This window comes from Melampsora larici-populina, assembly GCF_000204055.1.
Source record: "Melampsora larici-populina 98AG31 unplaced genomic scaffold MELLAscaffold_4, whole genome shotgun sequence".
NCBI lineage: Eukaryota > Fungi > Basidiomycota > Pucciniomycetes > Pucciniales > Melampsoraceae > Melampsora > Melampsora laricis-populina.
The window spans coordinates 1,262,664-1,281,973 of NW_006768768.1; the positions used below are offsets into that span (position 1 = coordinate 1,262,664).

Here is a 19,310-nt window from a genome sequence, read left to right on the forward strand (position 1 = left end):
CTCGAATCAGGTCAATCTTTATCTGATTTCATTACCAAGATTTGTACTTTGCACAATCAGTTGGCTCAGTATGCTACAGAAGACAAAGAGATTGCTTTATCGTCTAAACTATTAGCGATTTCTCTCTTGAATGGTTTGGGAAAGGAATTCAATTTCATCACGGCTCCTTTCTTCGCTGATTTATCAAAACTCACTGTCCAGTCGGTTATGGACCGTTTGGTGATGGAATGCGCGAAGCAATCCTCGTCCGGAACCGCGGCTTCTTTGACTGCAACAGCCTTTACCGCCAAAACCAATCAATCCAATCCTTCAGCCAACAATCAACGTCGTATCGGATCTGGACCAAATGACTTATGTAACTTACCGAATCATCGTGGTTTGCCTCACACGAACAGAAACTGTCATGCTCAAAATGGCAAATCACGAGCTAGGCCCACCTCGTCGAACGTCAACCAATCTTCCACTGGTTCTGCAACTCTATCAGATGCCGAGATGGCGAAACGCTACCTAGCCATTGAGGCTGCTCATGCCGCGAAGAAGACACCATCTGTACCAGCTTTTAACGTTACGACCTCAAACCAATTCAGTGCACAGTGTTCGCGAAAAATGCGCCCGGCGCCCGGTGAGCTTCTTTTCAAGCAATTCTCCGTCATTTGTGCAGTATTTCTCCGCGCGTACTCAATAATTCAGCGCAGTACCAAGTCGCTCAGTGAGCCATGATCCACTCAAGCATTGCTCCTGAGCTCAACGTTCCTAAGCCGTTGAGTGCTTTACATAACCTACCGCTCTGTCAAGTCCGACAGTCACATTTGACTGTCAAGTTAATTTTGTATCCCGGTCGTGGCGTCAAACCTTGACGCTGAGGCGGGACGATGTCAAAGTCGTCCATCTCGATTTTTGTTTGGTGACGGAAAGAAACGGCAGGCGCCGTATGTACATGTAAAAAGGGACATGCCGCACTGTGTCCTTTGAGTACTTCGCAGAAGTTCGCATACAACTGTACAATTCTTACGATATGACTCTACGTCTCTCTCTGTCTCTCTACGTACTTGATCACACCGAGGCCACCCTTCAATTCCCTTTTGTCCACCATCCAATGGTTGACTCCATTCATCGAATTCAAAGTCAACAATCATTCAAGTTTCGCAGTTTCTTAACCGTTCATCTAATCTATAGCGTGTCTTTTGATGTTTCCTTGTACCCCGTTCATCAAGACAATCGGCTCTTTTTTGCCGATGTTCCCAAAGTTTTTCACTTCAACTACTGGCCCTCGATTGTAAGTGTTTCGTATTTAAAACCCATGAATAATCCTCACTCTGCTCCATCCAGGCTCCACTGAAAGTGACAACATCTCAACCAATCCCAATTCCTTCATCCAGCGTGCTGAGGTCCTTCTTAATAAATACGGTATTTCAATCCTCTTCTCCCAAACTCTATCTCTTTCAATCTGAGTCTTTGCCGATTCTGATCTATATTTTTTCTAATCCGGAATTATGTCAATCTCATTTATCCTAGTCCCACTAGCTCAACATCGGCATGACCATCAACATCTATGGAAACATCACTGTTGCAGGAAACTCTTCTATCACCACTAATCACTCTAGCCGATCTAGCCGAAGTCGTCCAGCGAGACCCCAAAGTGTCACTCAGCCAAGAAGGAATAACCGTCGCCGACATAATTCAATTGCTGTAGAAAATCTCGTCATCGAAGATCACGTACAACATCACGACATAGACAATCATGCCGGCAATCATCACGCCAGAGAACGTCTTTTGATAGAAGCACCACGTCGTCAACGCGATCAGTCAGTCGTTATAGCTCCACCACCAAGACGGAATGCTCCCCTTCCCCGGCGTCGTTCCTCAAGAATTGCTCGACGTGCCCTTCTCAACGCACGAATGTACCCGCGAAGACGACGTCCAATTCCAGCCGCCCATGAAGATCATGACTTCTGGACCAAGATATGGACCTTACCAGTAAATCTTCTCCTCTACCTCTCGCCTGGATGGCACCCAGTCTGGACCACTCGAGATCTCCTTCGACAAATCATCTGGCACTTCAAGCCAAACCAACGCATCCCGTGTAGAACTCTCAAAGCAGATTTGATCGAATTGTTTGAAGTTCATGTTGTCCAACGCTATGGAGCATACTATGGAATCTAACAGGTTCGCACTATCTTCACGTTCACCTATTTCTACAGCTTACTGACAATCTCTGGTCCTTCTAGATCTAAATGATTTATTTTGTTCTGTTCAGTCTTTGTTGTCTCTATCTCTCCGTATAAGTCAAGTGTGTATGAGTGATAAATAAACGATGTCCGCTCCCACTCACATTTTCCATGTATATATTGGCCCAATCGATTCATTTTCTTTACATTGGTTGTCTCTCACTTGCTCGTATCTATCATACACGTATATATTTTTGCTCAATCAAATCAGTTTGCTTCACATGCTCTCTATGACTATAGAAACAGGGTTACCACGTTCTCACTTACATTTTCCATGTATATATTTCGGCCCAATCATTTCATTTTCTTTATATTGGTTGTCTCTCACTAGCTCGTATCTATCTTACACGTATATATTTCCTCAATCAAATTACTTTGCTTCACTGCTCTCTATGACTATAGAAACAAGGTTACCACGTTCTCTGCTTTAGAGTTGACAACTCTTCAAGGAAAGTGTGCTCCTTGCTGAGGTCGTGTGAAACACCTGGGTATCTGACTGAACATGTGAAAGGTGTGAGAGTTGAGCAAGTAAAAGAGCCAGAAATTCTCTCCTGGAATTGCGTTGAAATAGCTGACCATCTGGCTGGAGTATATGAGAGTTGAGCAAGTAAGACAAACACTCCATCGTGCATGTTATATTGGAGTCACGTGATGGTCATTTAGAGACTTCACCAATATTCCAGCGAGCTCGATTTAGAAAACATCAAAAACTTGTTCTGGTGCCTTTAGATTCTCTATACATCCATCGCTCTGGAACCGATTGACATCAAGCGTGTGAAATGAAGACACCGCACATATGCTGCTGTGAAGAGCTTGGATGCGGCTCTGAAAGCTTTCAGCTCGATGGAAGCTTTCACCGAGGCAAAGCTAGAAACCAGCAGAACGGCGCCATCCACGAAGCCAAACTGCGAAGACTCCGCTTAACACGCGCAACCGAGAACCAATCTACTCCTTCGCAAACTCTTGGGGTCTCTAATTCCTATAACTTGTCTATCAACAGGACATCGAATATCGGGGCAAGTACCCCCACGTCTCATCATCTCACTACTTACCTGATTGACGATTTTTTCTACTCCAATAGCGGCGAAGATCTCTGAGTACCGGGGACTTGGATCAGATCAACACGGAATCCTCCAGGGGTCGAAGCCAGGGACCTTTGTCGACATCTTTGCAAGGACGACGAAGTAGCTCGCAAAGGATTCGAGGTACAAATGGAAGCACTACGCTCGGTGATTGTCTGATCGTCTCCACGGCGGCCTATCAGATACCGAAGGGCTATCTTCAGCGACCAGCATGCCTCATTGGAATGCTACAAGTCGCGCATGGTGCGATTCTCAAAGGGGTCAAGCATAGAACAAGCCAGACTGCCCTTCACATGAATAAGCTGCAAATCGAACAAACGACTATAGACGCCAATTATACCGGTCGTGCTTACTGGGAGGACCTACCCTTATCTCTCCCAACGCTGTACACAATGCTGAATCTTGAAATCAAGTTGGAGTCGCAGATTTTGTGTCCGGAATGCTTCACCCTGCATGGTACACCTTTCGAAAAGATTGATGAGACTTACAAGATGAAGTGCGATGCTTTACGATTTCTACGTCAGCCTGATCAACCAAGGGGCACACCAGTCACGCGTCACCAATGCGGCGGAACCCTTTATTCAGATGCTGATCTTAAGCCAATCCGCCAATTTCATTATCACTCCGTCAAGAGTTGGCTGGCTAGGATGATATGTATCCCTGGTTTTGAAGCCGCTCTGGATGCCCCGTTTCAGCATGAGTATGATGGCTCAAACATGCACGATATCTGGGATGGAGAGATGTGGAGGTCTTTTACGCACTGCGGCAAGCCGTTCACTTCTACAAGTGGTAACCTCGTTTTTGGTTTATTTATCGATTGGTTTAATCCTCATGGCCGAGGCTCTCGAAAAACAAAATCCCACGGCATAGTTCTTCTCATATGCTTCAATTTACCACCAGATGTACGATATAAGCAAGAGAATCTCTTTCTCTTTGCAGTCATTCCTGGACCTAACGAACCGGCTGTTGAACAAATGGACGGAGTGTTGAAGCCGCTTGTGGACGAATTCCAAGATCTTTGGAAAGGAATCTTTCTCTCATCGACTCCGGATCATCCCCAAGGCCGTGTGATACATGCAGCACTATGGCCTTTGATAGCAGACATCCCAGCTATGCGAAAGACTGCTGGCTTCGGTTCACATTCGGCAACACACTTCTGCGCCCACTGTGGAATTACTATACACAATCGCGTTGACATCAACCCAGATGAATGGGCCAAAAGAACTGACCATCAAAAACACGCTGAAGACTGGCGCGATGCGCGCACAGAACGGGAACAAGGTAAAATCTTTGACACCTACGGAGTCCGATATACAGCTCTATCTGAGCTTCCTTATTGGCAACCCATCAATTTTGTCACGGTGGATATCATGCATTGTTTACTCCTTGGTGCGCTGAAGGATCATGCCAATAGCTTTTTAGGTCTCGGTGAAGCCGGCAAGAAGCTCAAAGCAAAGCTTGACAGCGAGGCTCATCTTGATATACGTAACCGGCCTAGGACACGAGCTTATACCTCCAGCAATGTCAATGTATGCATTTATCTTTTAATGTACCCATTGAATATTTATTTTTTGAATAATACAAAAATTGACCAAATTTATCTCTGTCTTAGTCTGCAACTTCGCACGCAAATGCTTTTGAAACCGCCAGCTCAGAGCCCAGTCAAATGGATGTAGATAATACCAGCGAAAAAGATGGCAGTGCCTCCATGGACTGGTCAAGAAGTAACGATATCGAGGATTCTCAAACTCCAAAGTCTCGTCAGACGTCGTATTTTGGAAGTTCAAGTGCTTGTGGAAGTTTCACTTTTCAAATATCTTCTTCGTCTTCAAGTTATGTATCTCAGCAGCAACCATTGCCAGCCAACGTACCCAAGAAACGCGGCAGACCTCCTGGCAAAAATACAAAGAATAAAAGATCCAAAAGCGACACGACCTTCGGCAACCCTGTCTCCAACTTGGCAGAACCTGGTGAACAATTGTCGTTGCCGGGCGGACCTATTAAGTTTCATTCGATTTCTGAGGAGCCCGAACATCATCCCATGTTACCCGGCGAGCCAGTTCAGCTTGCATCTTCTGAAGTACCCCCTTTACAGCCCTCTCACTTACGGCGCTCCAATCGACTTCGATCTCAAAGTGATGCAAAGGTATCAGCCTCTGATGTTGTTGAAATACCGGCGAATTCACAACCACAAAAAAGTGGAGGTAGGCTTCGAAGCAATACCAACACCACGCTTCGCCCATCAACCGCGAGCTCAAAATCAAAAGATAAACAAAGAGCCTCAACTGCGGCCTCAAAGCACCAAACTCCAAAAGAGCCTCAAGCTCGGTCCAATACTTCTAATCCGTCACTTACAATGGACGATCTCATTGATATCCGACATGCTATCTCAAATGCAAAAACACCAAGTTGGATGACTCGGCCGCCGATTAAGATTGGAATTCCAAAGTCTGGGGCCCCCAGTGCGATGGAGTGGCTCACATTTTACACTGTTTATATGGTCCTAGTTATTATCCCCAAGCTATACCTCTCAAAAGATACGAACGACCAAGCTCTATGTGAAAGTTTGATCTACATTGTGGAGATTACAAATTGTGCGCTCTCTCGAACGTTCAGCAAAGAAGATAAAGAAGATCTCAAACGATTGATCCTAAGCTACCGCACACATCTGGCTACCTCTTGGACGGGTGTCAGTATCAAACCCAACTTACACTTCTTACAGCATGTGCCCGATATCACTGAGCTTTTTGGACCTCCTTCATACACTGCAACCATGGTTGGTGAGCGTGTGATTGGAATGTTGTGTAAAATTCCAAAAAACCATCACGCAGGTGCGATCTCCTTCATGCTGCCCGATACCTAGATATATATGCTGATGATCGACTCTTGTTTGGATTGATGATCATAGCTGACATAGACAAAACGATGATCCAGACCTACAATCGACGAGGACTATTTAAGGCGGTCTTGAAAGGTTGCCCTACCTTTCTAGGCCGAGTCGATGTTAAAATCAAAGAACAGGTATTAAAAGCCCTCATAGGGACTCCAACAACAAAGTGGTCTGTGGAGACCAACCTAAATCGTGATACATATGGTATTTGGCTAAACTACATGAACACAGGTGTAAGTCAGCGCTATGGAACATTCTCCGACGCCAGTAACCTTTCCAGTAGCAGCCCCTTGCTGCCTACAATGGTTGAAACTACAAAACTACTTAAGGTCCTTGGGAAGAATTACACCTCACAACAGCTTGTTAAAAGTCGGGGTAATAGTGCCATCGAATACCTGATTCAAGGCGAGCACCATTATGGCTACATTCAATATGCCTTTCGTACAAAGCTAGTCCCTACGGTTTTTCTGGTAGTTGACCAATTAGCTAAACTCGACTCAAGTGATTCAATCCACGATTGCTTCCTCTCTCATCCCCGCCTACATGCTTCTATAGTGTATTCAAGGATAGAGCACTGTGTGGTTGTCGATGTTCAAGATCTTATGGGCCATATCATCGTGTTACCCCATCCACCGGGTCACCTTGGTATTGCACAAGAGACGCTGGGTATTGTAGGGCTGCGGAATATTGTAAGTTTTTCACAAATCAGTATTTGTTTGTCTGTGAACAAATCAGCTGACTACTGTATGACAGAGCTCAATGAATGCAGACACGAGTTTAGAACAATGATGAAGTACAGCAAGTTTAAAATAAAATTTGTTCTTATCAATCAAAAACAACACTAAGCGCTAATCTTATCAATCAAAAACAACACTAAGCGCTAATTATCTTTATGTATGTAGTATGTCCATGAATACAATGTGATGTTAAAGAAGTGATGTACGTATTTTTGAAATCAGCAAAGGAAGAACCGCGCTGGCCGGATTTTGAGTCAAAAGCTGTTTCTGGCTCTCTCCGAAGGCTTCCTTCCAAACAGGACAGTAACAGTTTGATGGAAGGTTGCGAGGAGCTTTACCCTTAGATGAGATTTGAATAGCTGGAGATCTTCTCATGTCGAGCCGGCGAGCCCCCCACCTTGCACCATGCTTAGCCTTCTGCTGATTGAAGGAAAGCGTATCAAGCAGATGCAGAAGGTCAGAGTATTCCTGACTCCTCCAAACCATGCCTACAGCACGCGGTTTCCCGGGTCCATCGTCCTCGGTATCTGAGCAACAGCTAGCACGAGGAAGGAGGTTCAAAGCGGCGGGAAGAAGCTCTTTGTCTTCAAGTTCGATAAACTCTTCTAAAGCGTCTTGGCGGTAACGAAAAATCTGAGACGAGATCTCAGTGACCGGAAGAAGCGAATTTCACAAAGAGAGAGGACTCACGGTAGCTCGCCGTTGGTTCTTCATTTTCCTGCGGCGATATTTTTCATCTTGGCTCGTTCTTCCTCGATGCCATCTCTCAATGACAGCTCGGAATATTTCATCAGTGGAATATTTATTATCAACCGAGTATCGATTGAATGCGCCTTGCATCATCGCCCATTTCCAGTGCTTCACTAAGAACGCCAGCATCATCTCGTTCCAAGGCGAGCTCAGCGGTGACTCCCAAGCTAGTGTGGCACGCGGAATGCCAAACAGAGCAAGGTCTTGGATAAAAAATCTCCTGTATGTGATCCAACAGGTGTCTTGTCGTGGTAAGAGAGTGATTGTTTGTTGGGAAGGAGTCGGAGGCGGAAGATCCACACCAAAAACACTTAAATCGGCCATAATAGTTTCCGAGTTAACATTGGGAAGCGAATGGAGCTCCGAAGTGTCTGGACTAGTAGGATATGGTGCACGTGAGCCGAATCTTCCGATCAAAAATTTTGTGTAGTCGGTAATGGCCTGATAAGAGCCCGAGTTCCGTTTAGGTAACCAGAGAGCCACTTCTCTATTTTGTGCTTTCAATGATCTGACTCCAGCCCCTTCTGAAAAGTGCATAGGTTGTTCAAGACACGCTATGATAAAAAGTGGATAATCAGGATGCGCAATAGATATCTGAGTTAATGAAGGATAACTCACGTTTAGAAGGCAGCATAGTTAAAACAGACATCAATATTCGAGCAGTTAATAAGAGCCACAAATGCCTTCGATCACAGTCAAATAATAATATAACGTCTTCGCCAGGAAGAAAGATGAGTTAAGAAATTAAATAACAGTTGAACGTATTAAGAGGCCTTCTCCAGGAAGGTAGATAAATTATCAAGGACAGTAACAGTTCAGTAAAATAAGAGGTCTTCTCCAGGAAGACAGACACACACAGTCAAATTGAACACTGTTTGAAGAAGCAGACAGAGAAACTGGATGCACGTAAGAGTGAGGTTGGGGCAAGGAAATGAAGCGGCTTTCCCCTCGAAAGATCCACAAGATATAAGTACTTTCAAATCCAACACCTGAAAGGTCAATTTGGGAGTTTACGAATCACCTGATCTGAAAGAAAAATAATTGACAAAACAAAGCCAACCACATATGCAAACCCTTTTGTCAGCTAATCAGATAAAGGAAAGAGGCTTGGTGGCATGGTTGGAGTTTGATGCGTCTCTTGTGCTGCTCGTACAAAAGGTCCAAATTCAAAGGGTATCTTGATCTTCTGAAAGAGCACCCTACGTTTCACGGGGGACTAATGATCGTAGAGCTTGGTCTGAAGGTGAGGACTGTCCTTTTCAAGATAGTGCTTTGACATCATCGAAAGCTCTGCAAGATTGTACGATCCTTTTGTCACATATCCACATACAGATCGATAGCAAAGTAGTCTGTACAACTGTGATTTCAAACCTTTTCAATCTTCCCCTCCGGTTCTTGTCAAGCTCCTACTTCCTTCATATCATCTTCACAATCTTATGTCTGGTACATAAGTCATCTTTCACTTTATTTCACTGACCACCTTCATATCCACGTCCCTCACTTCTTGCGCATTCATACACCATCAAGACCTTCACCTCTCGTGCTTGTGCACCCTCGAAACGGAACCAACAATGGCCCAAATAATCCAAAGTGAGTCGTTTGATAGCGTCTTAGTCTCGCAGATGTTCATCTCTCAGCAATGCTTCATCACGTGTAGACACCCAACACAACCAGACTCCTGACGGTATGGATTTGGAACTTTGTCAAGAACCAGCTCCTCATGCACCGCCCCTCTTGAGCCCAATTCCAGCCTTTGTCGATGGTCAGTTTCTTTGAGTATTATTTATCTTTTATATGACTGAATCTGATGGTCGATTACTTCCCAGGTCCAAGCCAAGTACTCCCACTCATACCTCCCATCGTCGATTCTTCTGCTGTGGATCCAAACAGACAGCATCCCAGTTGAGCCACTCTTCATCTTCACGTAACGGGAGTGCCGCGGTGTTCTTTACTTAAACAGCGACCGGAACGTTTGATCTACAGGTGACAGTGATCAACGGGATGAGATTTCGGAGCTCTTTGAAGATCTCGAACAACTTGTTACATCGCCTGGCAATGTTGCCGAAGAAAGCCTTCCACAGCAACCAGCGCTGCCACTCGACGCTATATACAACCCCTCACTTGTCACCCCTGGAGCTCCATCTCTCCCAAGTGCACGACATCGAATCGCCAAGCGACCTTACCATTTATCCACAGATCATCACTCAGCAATCATCTCCTTGTCCAAGCCCGGCTCATATGACGTTAATTTGGACGACATTCATCTGCAAGACATTGTCCCTCGAAAGCGTCCTATAACATCGCATGACGACGAGGAACCCCAGTCTAAGCGATCGCGTCAGCCATCATACTACAGCAATGACCAACAGATGCCTCCCCTTCGATTTGCGATGCCACCTTTCCCTTCTGCCCCAACCATACCTCAAAAACGTCCAAGTTCTCATGCACCACACGAGCTCGAGGAAATGGGCCATAGGCGTTCATGTACACCATCCAATTACACCAGCAGCCGACAGTCGCCAACAACTTGCTCTCCCAAGTTGCTTCAGCCATGTCTTATCTCAAATTCCACGAATACCTCTTCACAGCCACAAGGAAGTTTAATGCAACAGGTGCCTCAAATTGAAAAAGCTTGCGACGATTCTCAAATGCTTACTACAACCAATCATACTATTTACTCGCACAATCTCGACAAGCAAGCTCCAGATCATGCTCAATCCACCCATCCGCACTTACCACATACGACCTATGACGATCCCCCTGCCGAGTTTGATTCACACTTATTCAGTCCAACTCACGTTGTCAATCAGAATCTCACTCATAGTCAAAAAAAGCCCAGTTCATCGTCACGTAATGCCACGTCCAACGAAGACTTTGAACATACTCGCAAGACTCCCGAAACATCACTTGCACATTCTCAAGAATATGTGGGACGAAACAATGAATCTGGTCCTTCGAGTCATATTGAAATCTCCCCCAGCGCCGGTCATGATCCTTCACAAAGACCCAATTCATCAGAGAATCATTCTAGCCCCGGCTCATTGCCACAAGACTCACATCAGGAGTATGCTCGCAATACTCCCAGGCTCCCACGTGCAAATCCGCAAGAAATCAGACCGTCTTATTGGCATGAAGAAGACTCCGTTGGACACCTTCCACCGCGCAACTCTCACTCCAGCAACCCTCCTTCAGCTTTAAGATCGCAACGTCCTTCATCACAGCCACAGGCTAGTGTAGACAATCAGGAGCCTGGTTTTGGATTACATCGCCGAGTGGAACCAGCCCATGCACCAATTCAGCCGGGTATTTCCATAAGCAACCAAACCTATGAATGTTCTCAAATTCATAGTGCGGCTGATTGTACCTACCAGAAACCTCAAGATACGCCAACTGACCATGTCCGCTTACCCGATTCACCACATGCGTGTCACCCTAGCTCTTATAGCTCATACACACCTAACCCAACCTCGACGGGTGGGCAGATTAACTCTAGAAATCAAACTCGCGCCTGCTCTGCACCGCACAATTTCGCATCTAATCCAGGTCCTGAGTATGCCCAATTCTTAGGTTCAAGCGGGAGGGCTTTGACTAATCAAGTTTACACAAATGCTCATATGTTCACTAGCACTCAAACTCGCCCCAGATCGGCACCGCAGGATGTCCGATATGAATCAGCTTCCGAGTACGCTCACAATCAGACCAGAGACTTGCGTGCACAGTCCAAAGAATCACCGAGAAGCAAATCACCCAGCAGAACCTACGATGCTCAGGTCCTGGATAGAACTCAAGCTCGCCCCAGATCATCGTCGAAAGGTGTCCCATCTCGTCCAGCTCCTGTGGATCATTGCAATATCGTCAATCCGTCATTTATACAGCCTCAAGAAGCAACGAGGAAGATATCCAATCTATCTCACCAAGACTATGCGGGCACTTCCCTAAGACCACCTTTGTGGGATCAATTTCAGTTCGATCTTGGGGAAGATCACATCATGAAGTTTGTTTCGCCTTCAGCAACTCCAGATCCCCCTCAATTTTTCAATCCACGCCCTAGAGATGGACCATCACACATCCAGTCGGCCGTATTCCAACAATCTCAAACCCAAGAAGATGCTCTCACATCATTTCCTGACACTCGACCATCTTCTAGGATGTCTATGTGTTCCGCTAAAGATCAGCAAACACACACAAATCAGCAGCACACTCTATCTCAAAGCAGTCGATCCTCAAGGATGTCATACTCTTCAACAAATGAGCAACATATCAATCCTCAACACGCACACGCAGCCACATCGACCACTCGACCATCTTCCAGGATGTCTATGTGTTCCGCTAAAAACCAGCAACATACTCCACTTCAAAGCAGCCGATCTTTGATAAATGAGCAACAACTCAATCCTCAACTCGCACACGCAGCCACATCCTCCACTCGACCATCTTCCAGGATGTCTGTCTGTTCCGCACCAAATCAGCAAAATCAGCAACATAATTCATTTCAAAACAGCCAATCTCCAAGGATATCATACTCTTCAACAAATCAGCAACAACTTAATCCTCAACCCGTACAAGCAGCCACATCCACTTATCAGCACCCACCACTTGCGTTCTCTTCTAGATCTTCACGTGTCAAGCACAGTGACCATTCCTCTGGAAAGAATCAAGACCAACGCCAAAGCTCCTATAACACGGTTCCTGATAACAGCTCCACTGGTCACATCCGGCCCAACAGCTCTCAACCCAACACGCTGCCTGTTTTCAATTCACAATACAAACCTGTATCACACCCGCATGGATATCAAACACATCACCAGCCTGATGTGGTACCTAATCTTACTCACCATTCTCACATTTCCAATCCACGTCACGAGGATCGCACTAGAGCTTACATCTCAAAATCCACTAATCCACCTTACGGACATCCTGAGTTTCCTATCTTCAACTCAGGCTTTGTCAACACTCCTACTGCAGTTTCTCAAATGCATGGCCTATCTTCTACCAAACTGCCTTCCAGGGATCAATTTCGATTTGACTTCGGAGGGAATCCCATCCCTACGTTCGGTGTACCCGTTCAAGTCAAAGACTCACACACTAGTCACGGACAACCACAGACTTCTTGTGACCTCTTTCGACAACCCTCTCGTCGTCCGTCATCCAGGATGTCCATATGTTCCGCGCATAATCAACCACAAAGTCTTCCTCAAAGAGACCATTCATCAAGAATCTCATATGCAGCAGATGACTGTGAACCTGCTCCTCGACCCTCTCCTCGATTTGCTCCTCAACCTGCTCCTCAACCTGCTCCTCAACCCGTTCCTCAACCCTTCAATGACTCGCACCCTAGTCACGGACGATCACAGACCGCTTCTCGTCCGTCTTCCAGGATGTCCATATGTTCCGCGCACAATCAACAACAAAGTCCTCGTCAAAGAGGTCATTCACCAAGAATCTCATATGTAGCAGATGAGCGTGGACCTGCTCCTCAACCCTCCCCTCGATTTGCTCCTCGATCTGTTCCTCCACCTGTTCCCCAATCCATTCGTCAACCTGTTCCTCAAGCCATTCCTCGATCTGCTCCTCGATCTGCTGCCCATCCTCAACATTCTACTCAACCCCCTCCTCGTCAATGTGTACCATCAGGGTCCAATTCTGCATTTTTGGGTGTTGATTCACGTAAGCTCTCCATGTTTTCAGCGAGTGCATTCTACCTTTGCTGATGATCTAAAATTTCAATTCTCCAGGAAGATCCCAATTAGCAGATGAGCGTGGACCTGCTCCTCGACCTGCTCCGCAACCCTCCCCTCGATCTGTTCCTCCACCCGTTCCTCAATCCATTCCTCGATCTGCTGCCCATCCTCAACATTCTACTCAACCCCCTCCTCGTCAATGTGTACCATCAGGGTCCAATTCTGCATTTTTGGGTGTTGATTCACGTAAGCTCTCCATGTTTTCAGCGAGTGCATTCTACCTTTGCTGATGATCTAAAATTTCAATTCTCCAGGAAGATCCCAATATACGGAAGATATACACGAGAACGACAATGATGAGACCGAGAACGAACGACCAGAGGAATACCAAGGAAACCAATACGACGATGACCACAATGTCCAAAACGACGATGACCACAATGTCCAATACGACGATGACCACAATGTCCAATACGACGATGACCACAATGTCCAATACGACGATGACCACAATGTCCAATACGACGATGACCACAATGATCAATACGACGATGACCACAATGTCCAATACGACGATGACCAATACGACGATGACAAAGATACCGAAGAATCTGACTCTGACGGTGTTTTTGATCTCGCCGAAAGTCGCAAGTATAAAAATCATAAATCTGCACGCCAAGCTAAAAAGACAATCGCAAGACATGAAGGAGCCCGCCTGGAGAAGCTTGCAAAAACCCCTATAGAGTGCGATCAGTATGAACGACTTGCCATTGCAATTCAACATTTCAACAACCTACTCCTTGGCATTGTTCGAAAACGTAAAGGCCAAAAGGGCAACCGTTTGCTTCCCTCGCCGCCCTCGGACGAGGAGTATTCTCTTTGGGACCAACGAAAAGTCGAGCGTCGGCGGATAATTGATGCGAGCGTTGAAGAAGCTCGAAAACGCTACCGTCGCAAATACCCATCCCCCCAGCCCGCCCAGCTTGCAAGAGTTGGAGAGCATGCTGCTGAGGAAGCTAGGTCCGGCATTAAACCAGTCAGATTCACCTCCCGTGTAGCGCTCAGGAACTCTGGTGTTCATTATTCAACCACTGTTGCCTCTACTTGCGAGGCCTCATTGGCTCTTTCTGGCTTTCCAAGATTTACTTACGATTGGACTGACTCTTTTAAGTCAAAATGGAATGAAGCGGTCTCTGTAATTATTCTCCAAGAGTGGGAGAAGTGCTACAGGAGGGGAGATGCTGATGATTATAACGTTGATGTCAACCAAGTGAACGCGAAAAACACCAGGCAAGTTCTTGAGCGGTGGTTTCATACCAAGCGTCGCGAATATGTAAGCCAGTCCAGTCAGAAGGAGCATCAAGGGAAGAGAACCCAGCCTGGGGAGCAGGAGACTTCGAAAGAGAGAAGTCGTGGCAGGCAATCGCAAAAGAGGGTCGGTCTTTCCCATTGTGTAATTATGCTACATTCCTGAGTAGGCTGATTGACATCCATCCCGATTCTATAGGTTTGTCAGCTTCGACAAGAAGCTCTCAAGAGGTTTTTCCCAGAAAACCGGGCGCTCCGCAATATCTTGTCAGAAAGAGAAGTTCATTCTGAAGATGAAGTTGATGCCAATGGTAACTCGTACCGAAAACAGAAGCTTTGGAGGCATAGGAACCTTGGCAAATTCCTCCACCAGTTAGACGAGCTACACATCGGAACGCAGCGCACCGACCAAGCTTCCACTTCAGCCGCCAAAGCTCTCCGGCGTGGGCCTTACGCTGCTCCAGAGGATTCAGAGTTTCTTGCACGGCCTCCCAAGGGATTTCCAAAATGTTTGCTTGACGAGGGATTTATGAGGCATCACGTCTCACGAGTTGCTGTCTTGGGCCTTGAACTCTCCACGCAAGAGTATGATTTGGCCCCTTTGCTTCAACGCGCTGAATGGTTACAGCTTACAGACGCATTTTGAATAATAACCAAAACTAGTTGTATATTAATTTTTATTTTTGCTTTTTCCTAATTTAAATGAATGTCTTTATTATATGTCCTTTATCCTGTGTTCTCCGCTAAGAGCCGTAAACACTTGCACAAGATCATGAATCCTCAGTCAAATTCATGACCGAAGAAGTTGAATCAATGTTGATTTTGGTTATGCCAAAGACATCTCAGTTTTCTATTCGTAGTCGACCCAATAATACTTTCAAAACATGTATCTCGAATTGAGTTCGAGATACATTTCAGAATAAAGCTTTCTGCCTCCTCATCTCAATGGCTGATGTCAACAAGCAATTTGCATGTCAATAATCAAGCAATGGATGATAGTGAAGGACACGACGGGTCGCCTCCTTACACCCGTTCCGAGACACTTCACGTTTCACAACCCTAACAAATGATACAACATATTTGTTCATGTACGTCATGATTTGTTTATTCCCCACGCGCCACCCTTTTTGATCAAATGCTAACACATCTATCATAGGGGTTTCTTATACCTATTTGTTTCTTCCGATCGACTATTTCATTGTCAACCTCCAAGGATCGATTATCGTCTACTCAAGCTGCCCACGAATGATCTCAGATTGTACTTGCCGCGGTTTCTTATAAGATCACCTCGGTATTCGTCAAATTGTCAACCGTCAAAATAATTCCTTTCATCCCCACTTTGGTCATAGTCAACCCTTGCTCCCATGCCTTTTAAAATTCACTCTACTGATGCGTGGCCATCACGATCTTTACCGTTATACTTTGACTTTTGTTTCTTTGAACAGAAGCAGATCGTTCTATGAGCCGGTAAGCTATCATGCCCTTCATCCTGATTCTTTCCATCGTCTTCGATACTCTCACCTTCTTGGGAAGCCTTGTGAGAGGTACTTATACTGAACTCTTTGACCTTACTTTCTTCCCAACCCACACATCCTCACTCCCGTTTAGATTTGTCACAACTTTCATTCTCACTCACGTACTCCCCTACACTTGTCTATAATTATCATGAAGCTCGTTCGAATGCGATCAACTGTCTCTTATTTGAAGAATTGTGCTTTTCGGGCCAGAACGTGGCTGTGTAAGTTCACTCATTATGTCCACTCCTTTCTGCTTGCTCATCACTTATCAAAATCTTTCATTGAAAGCTGGCACAGCTCGGCGAATGCACCGCTCTTCCCACTCTTTCAACCCATCTCCATCAACTGGATCACTTGCAGCATCACTTTCTCCCCCGCCTACTCCTATCTCGGCTCCCATCTTGGCTTCCAACTCGGCTCCCATCTTGGCTCCCATCTTGGCTCCCATCTTGGCTTCCAACTCGGCTCCCATCTTGGCTTCCAACTCGGCTCCCATCTTGGCTTCCAACTCGGCTTCCAACTCGGCTTCCAACTCGGCTTCTAGCTCATCCTCGGCCTCAACTCCGGTCAGCCTCATGGACATCGACATCTCATTTATCACTCCAGATGTTGTGCCCTTTTACGAGTTGTACACTGGCCTTTCCACTTCCCTCTCAGTTTCACCTACGTTCTTGGATGGCAAGTCGGCCTCGACCCCAACCGCCAGTCTCATGAGCATTGACACTGCCCCGCTCGTGACTCCTACTTTCCTGCCGTTCCATGCCACCAGCGTCACCTCAAATTCCCCCACGTCCATTCCTCTCGCGCCTCTTGCGTCTTTGGATACCACCAGTAATACGAGCAATGAAAACTCCCAGGTCCCAACTATTGCAACACACCAGACCAATTCCCGAGGAGAGAACGCAATTGAGGCAGCGCGAGAGCTCCATCGTCAATCCCCTACGCCCATGGTTCCAAGGCACCCATCTCCAGTCCTCGTTCGCGGCATCCCTGCCGAGCACACCATCACCGAGCTTGCCTCTCGAACCCCTCGACCTTACGCCCACTCCAATGCTGACTATTTCGTCGTAAAACCGTCTCCTCCACCTACCCCAGTAGCTACGAAACGTTCCTTCTCGGTGTCTATGGATGATAACCATAAAAGTCAGTACATCTCACCTTTTTTGTCACATCAAGCTTTCCAATCTTTTCCTCTTTCTAGTACAACCTTCCAAGCGCCATAGGTCGAAGTCACCAGACATCAAGAAACGGCGTTTCTCTCTCTCTATGGAGGACGAGGACATCGGTACGGATACCTCATAATGTCAATATCACCCAATGAGAGGCCCCCTTTCTAATCTTTTCCTCCTTACAGCTCAACCTTATAAGCGTTTCAAGTTGGGCTTCCCACCTCGTAGCTTATCTTGCCACTTGACGTTCCCGCTCAATACTCGTTCACATATCAGCACGGTTGGACTTCTCGTGGATACGAAGATCGCGTGCTTTGGACGATTGGTCAAGGAGCAATCTTCTCCAAGAGTCGTGGATGAATCGAACGAAGCCTTGAGCAGCGTAGAGTAATGCATTTCTGACGCTCATCAGTTAATTTTTTACTTGAATTTTTCAATTTTTTATGTGTTATCATCCCCTTTCTTGTTCATAGTTGTGTCCCTTCTTATCATCCTCTTTCTTGTACATAGTTTTCACCGTCTTACATACATGTTATACAATCAAGATACACGGATAGTTGTCGGAAGCAGAGGGGCGTGTTAAAATCTTGCCATACTTACCAGCCACAACCGAAAGGCCGGAGGGCTTCGGTACTAAGAACTCTCGAAAAAAGCCTTTGAATCGGAGGGTTCTTACCCTCAGGAAAGCACAGTTTTCCGTGCTCAGTGATTAGGTTGCTTATGCATGCAGCTGGTGCTGAGCGACTCAGTCCTTAAGCCCGCTGCGCCTTCTGGTCATCCTGAGACGATCAGAAACAAAGGTTGGGCCCGCCTTGCTGGGCTCAATCTCACCTGCGCAGCACGGGCGCGTTTTGGGGCAAAACACAAAAATTACGCACTTCTCGCGGAGTTTTGAGCTCACCGGGCGCCTGGCGCATTTTTCGCGAACACTGTGGAAGCTAAGAACACAGAACACACAGCCGTCTGCAGCCTAGCGCTTGAACAAGCCCAGGGATAGATACAAACATCCAAGACAAATTGTGACCGTTTCCAGTAGAAGAAACACAAAACTTCAACATACTCTATTTCTTTGTGTAAAAATATAAAGGATTCCATTAAAATCTTTTATTCACACTTCTTTATTTTCTATCATTTTTATTGTGCTCAAATTATTTCATTTCTAATATCTTAGGCCATTGCCACCTTTAATCATCAGACCGTATGTAAGTGATGTACAGTCAATTTCACAAAGCTTGGAAAGAATTCCGCGCCAATTTGCTCAAGTTCGGCGGGCAAAAGTTTCCAAGCTTTCTGAAATCGACTGTAACTTAGATTCATCAAGTGTCCCCACGTGTGTTTGGAGGGGGCGGAGGCCGCTGGTCTGCTGGCTATGTAGGTAGGCAGCAGGCTCTCGGATTTCTGACGCTTTTCTTGTGATTGGGACATGGTCTTCCTAAGTTCCCCCCCGGTACTGAGCTACCCGGGACTACCCGGGTACGGCTTTGTTTGAAATGTCAACCAATGCGGTTGTTATCACCCAGAGCTATGAGCCGGCCCTGGCCTTGCCCGGTCAAGTCTGCCCAAGGGTTTTCGGGGCAAGGTCAAGGCCAAGACCGGGGCCTCAAGTGCAGCCTGGCAATATTGAGAAAGGCCCCGCTCCAGGGCTACTCGGGGCTGGGGCCGTCAAGAAAAAATTGTAGAGGCATTGCTGAAGGCTTGTTGAGGCAGTTTTCTGGAAAAATTGACATCATCAAGCATCCATCCTAAGCTCTCAAACAGGATTAAAAAGGGCTGGCCCAAGCCAGGGCCTGCCCAGTGCTGCCCAGGGTGTCATGGCCGAGGCCAGGTCTGACCTGGACCCGTGGCCGGCCCTGAAGCTGCAGGGCCGGGTCATGCCCTTATTATCACCAAAGCCCTCTAACTGGCTCCCTGCGAGAAGAATTGGGGCAGTTGACCCGGTACTTTGTTA

The 19,310-nt window shown here is 46.4% G+C and overlaps 4 protein-coding genes across 4 annotated transcripts; 3 read left to right on the forward strand and 1 right to left on the reverse strand.

Moving 5' to 3' along the window:
• Window positions 1-1,536: 1,536 nt before the first annotated feature.
• Window positions 1,537-2,163, forward strand: MELLADRAFT_51681 (uncharacterized protein; the record flags this gene model as incomplete). Its single annotated transcript, XM_007405484.1, has 1 exon — window positions 1,537-2,163. The coding sequence occupies one exon, from the start codon at window positions 1,537-1,539 to the stop codon at window positions 2,161-2,163; it is 627 nt and encodes a 208-aa protein (XP_007405546.1).
• Window positions 2,164-7,126: 4,963 nt separating this feature from the next.
• On the reverse strand, window positions 7,127-8,336 carry MELLADRAFT_92338 (uncharacterized protein; the record flags this gene model as incomplete). The annotated part of the gene is made up of 3 exons (XM_007405733.1): window positions 7,127-7,582; window positions 7,628-8,241; window positions 8,306-8,336. The coding sequence occupies 3 exons, from the start codon at window positions 8,334-8,336 to the stop codon at window positions 7,127-7,129; spliced, it is 1,101 nt and encodes a 366-aa protein (XP_007405795.1).
• A 787-nt stretch (window positions 8,337-9,123) lies between these two features.
• Window positions 9,124-15,322, forward strand: MELLADRAFT_92339 (uncharacterized protein; the record flags this gene model as incomplete). The annotated part of the gene is made up of 7 exons (XM_007405485.1): window positions 9,124-9,130; window positions 9,215-9,277; window positions 9,345-9,449; window positions 9,671-13,354; window positions 13,423-13,614; window positions 13,683-14,803; window positions 14,876-15,322. 7 exons carry the CDS (start codon window positions 9,124-9,126, stop codon window positions 15,320-15,322), a joined length of 5,619 nt encoding a protein of 1,872 aa, XP_007405547.1.
• A 1,107-nt stretch (window positions 15,323-16,429) lies between these two features.
• Window positions 16,430-17,416, forward strand: MELLADRAFT_59915 (uncharacterized protein; the record flags this gene model as incomplete). Its single annotated transcript, XM_007405486.1, has 1 exon — window positions 16,430-17,416. One exon carries the CDS (start codon window positions 16,430-16,432, stop codon window positions 17,414-17,416), a length of 987 nt encoding a protein of 328 aa, XP_007405548.1.
• Window positions 17,417-19,310: the final 1,894 nt, after the last annotated feature.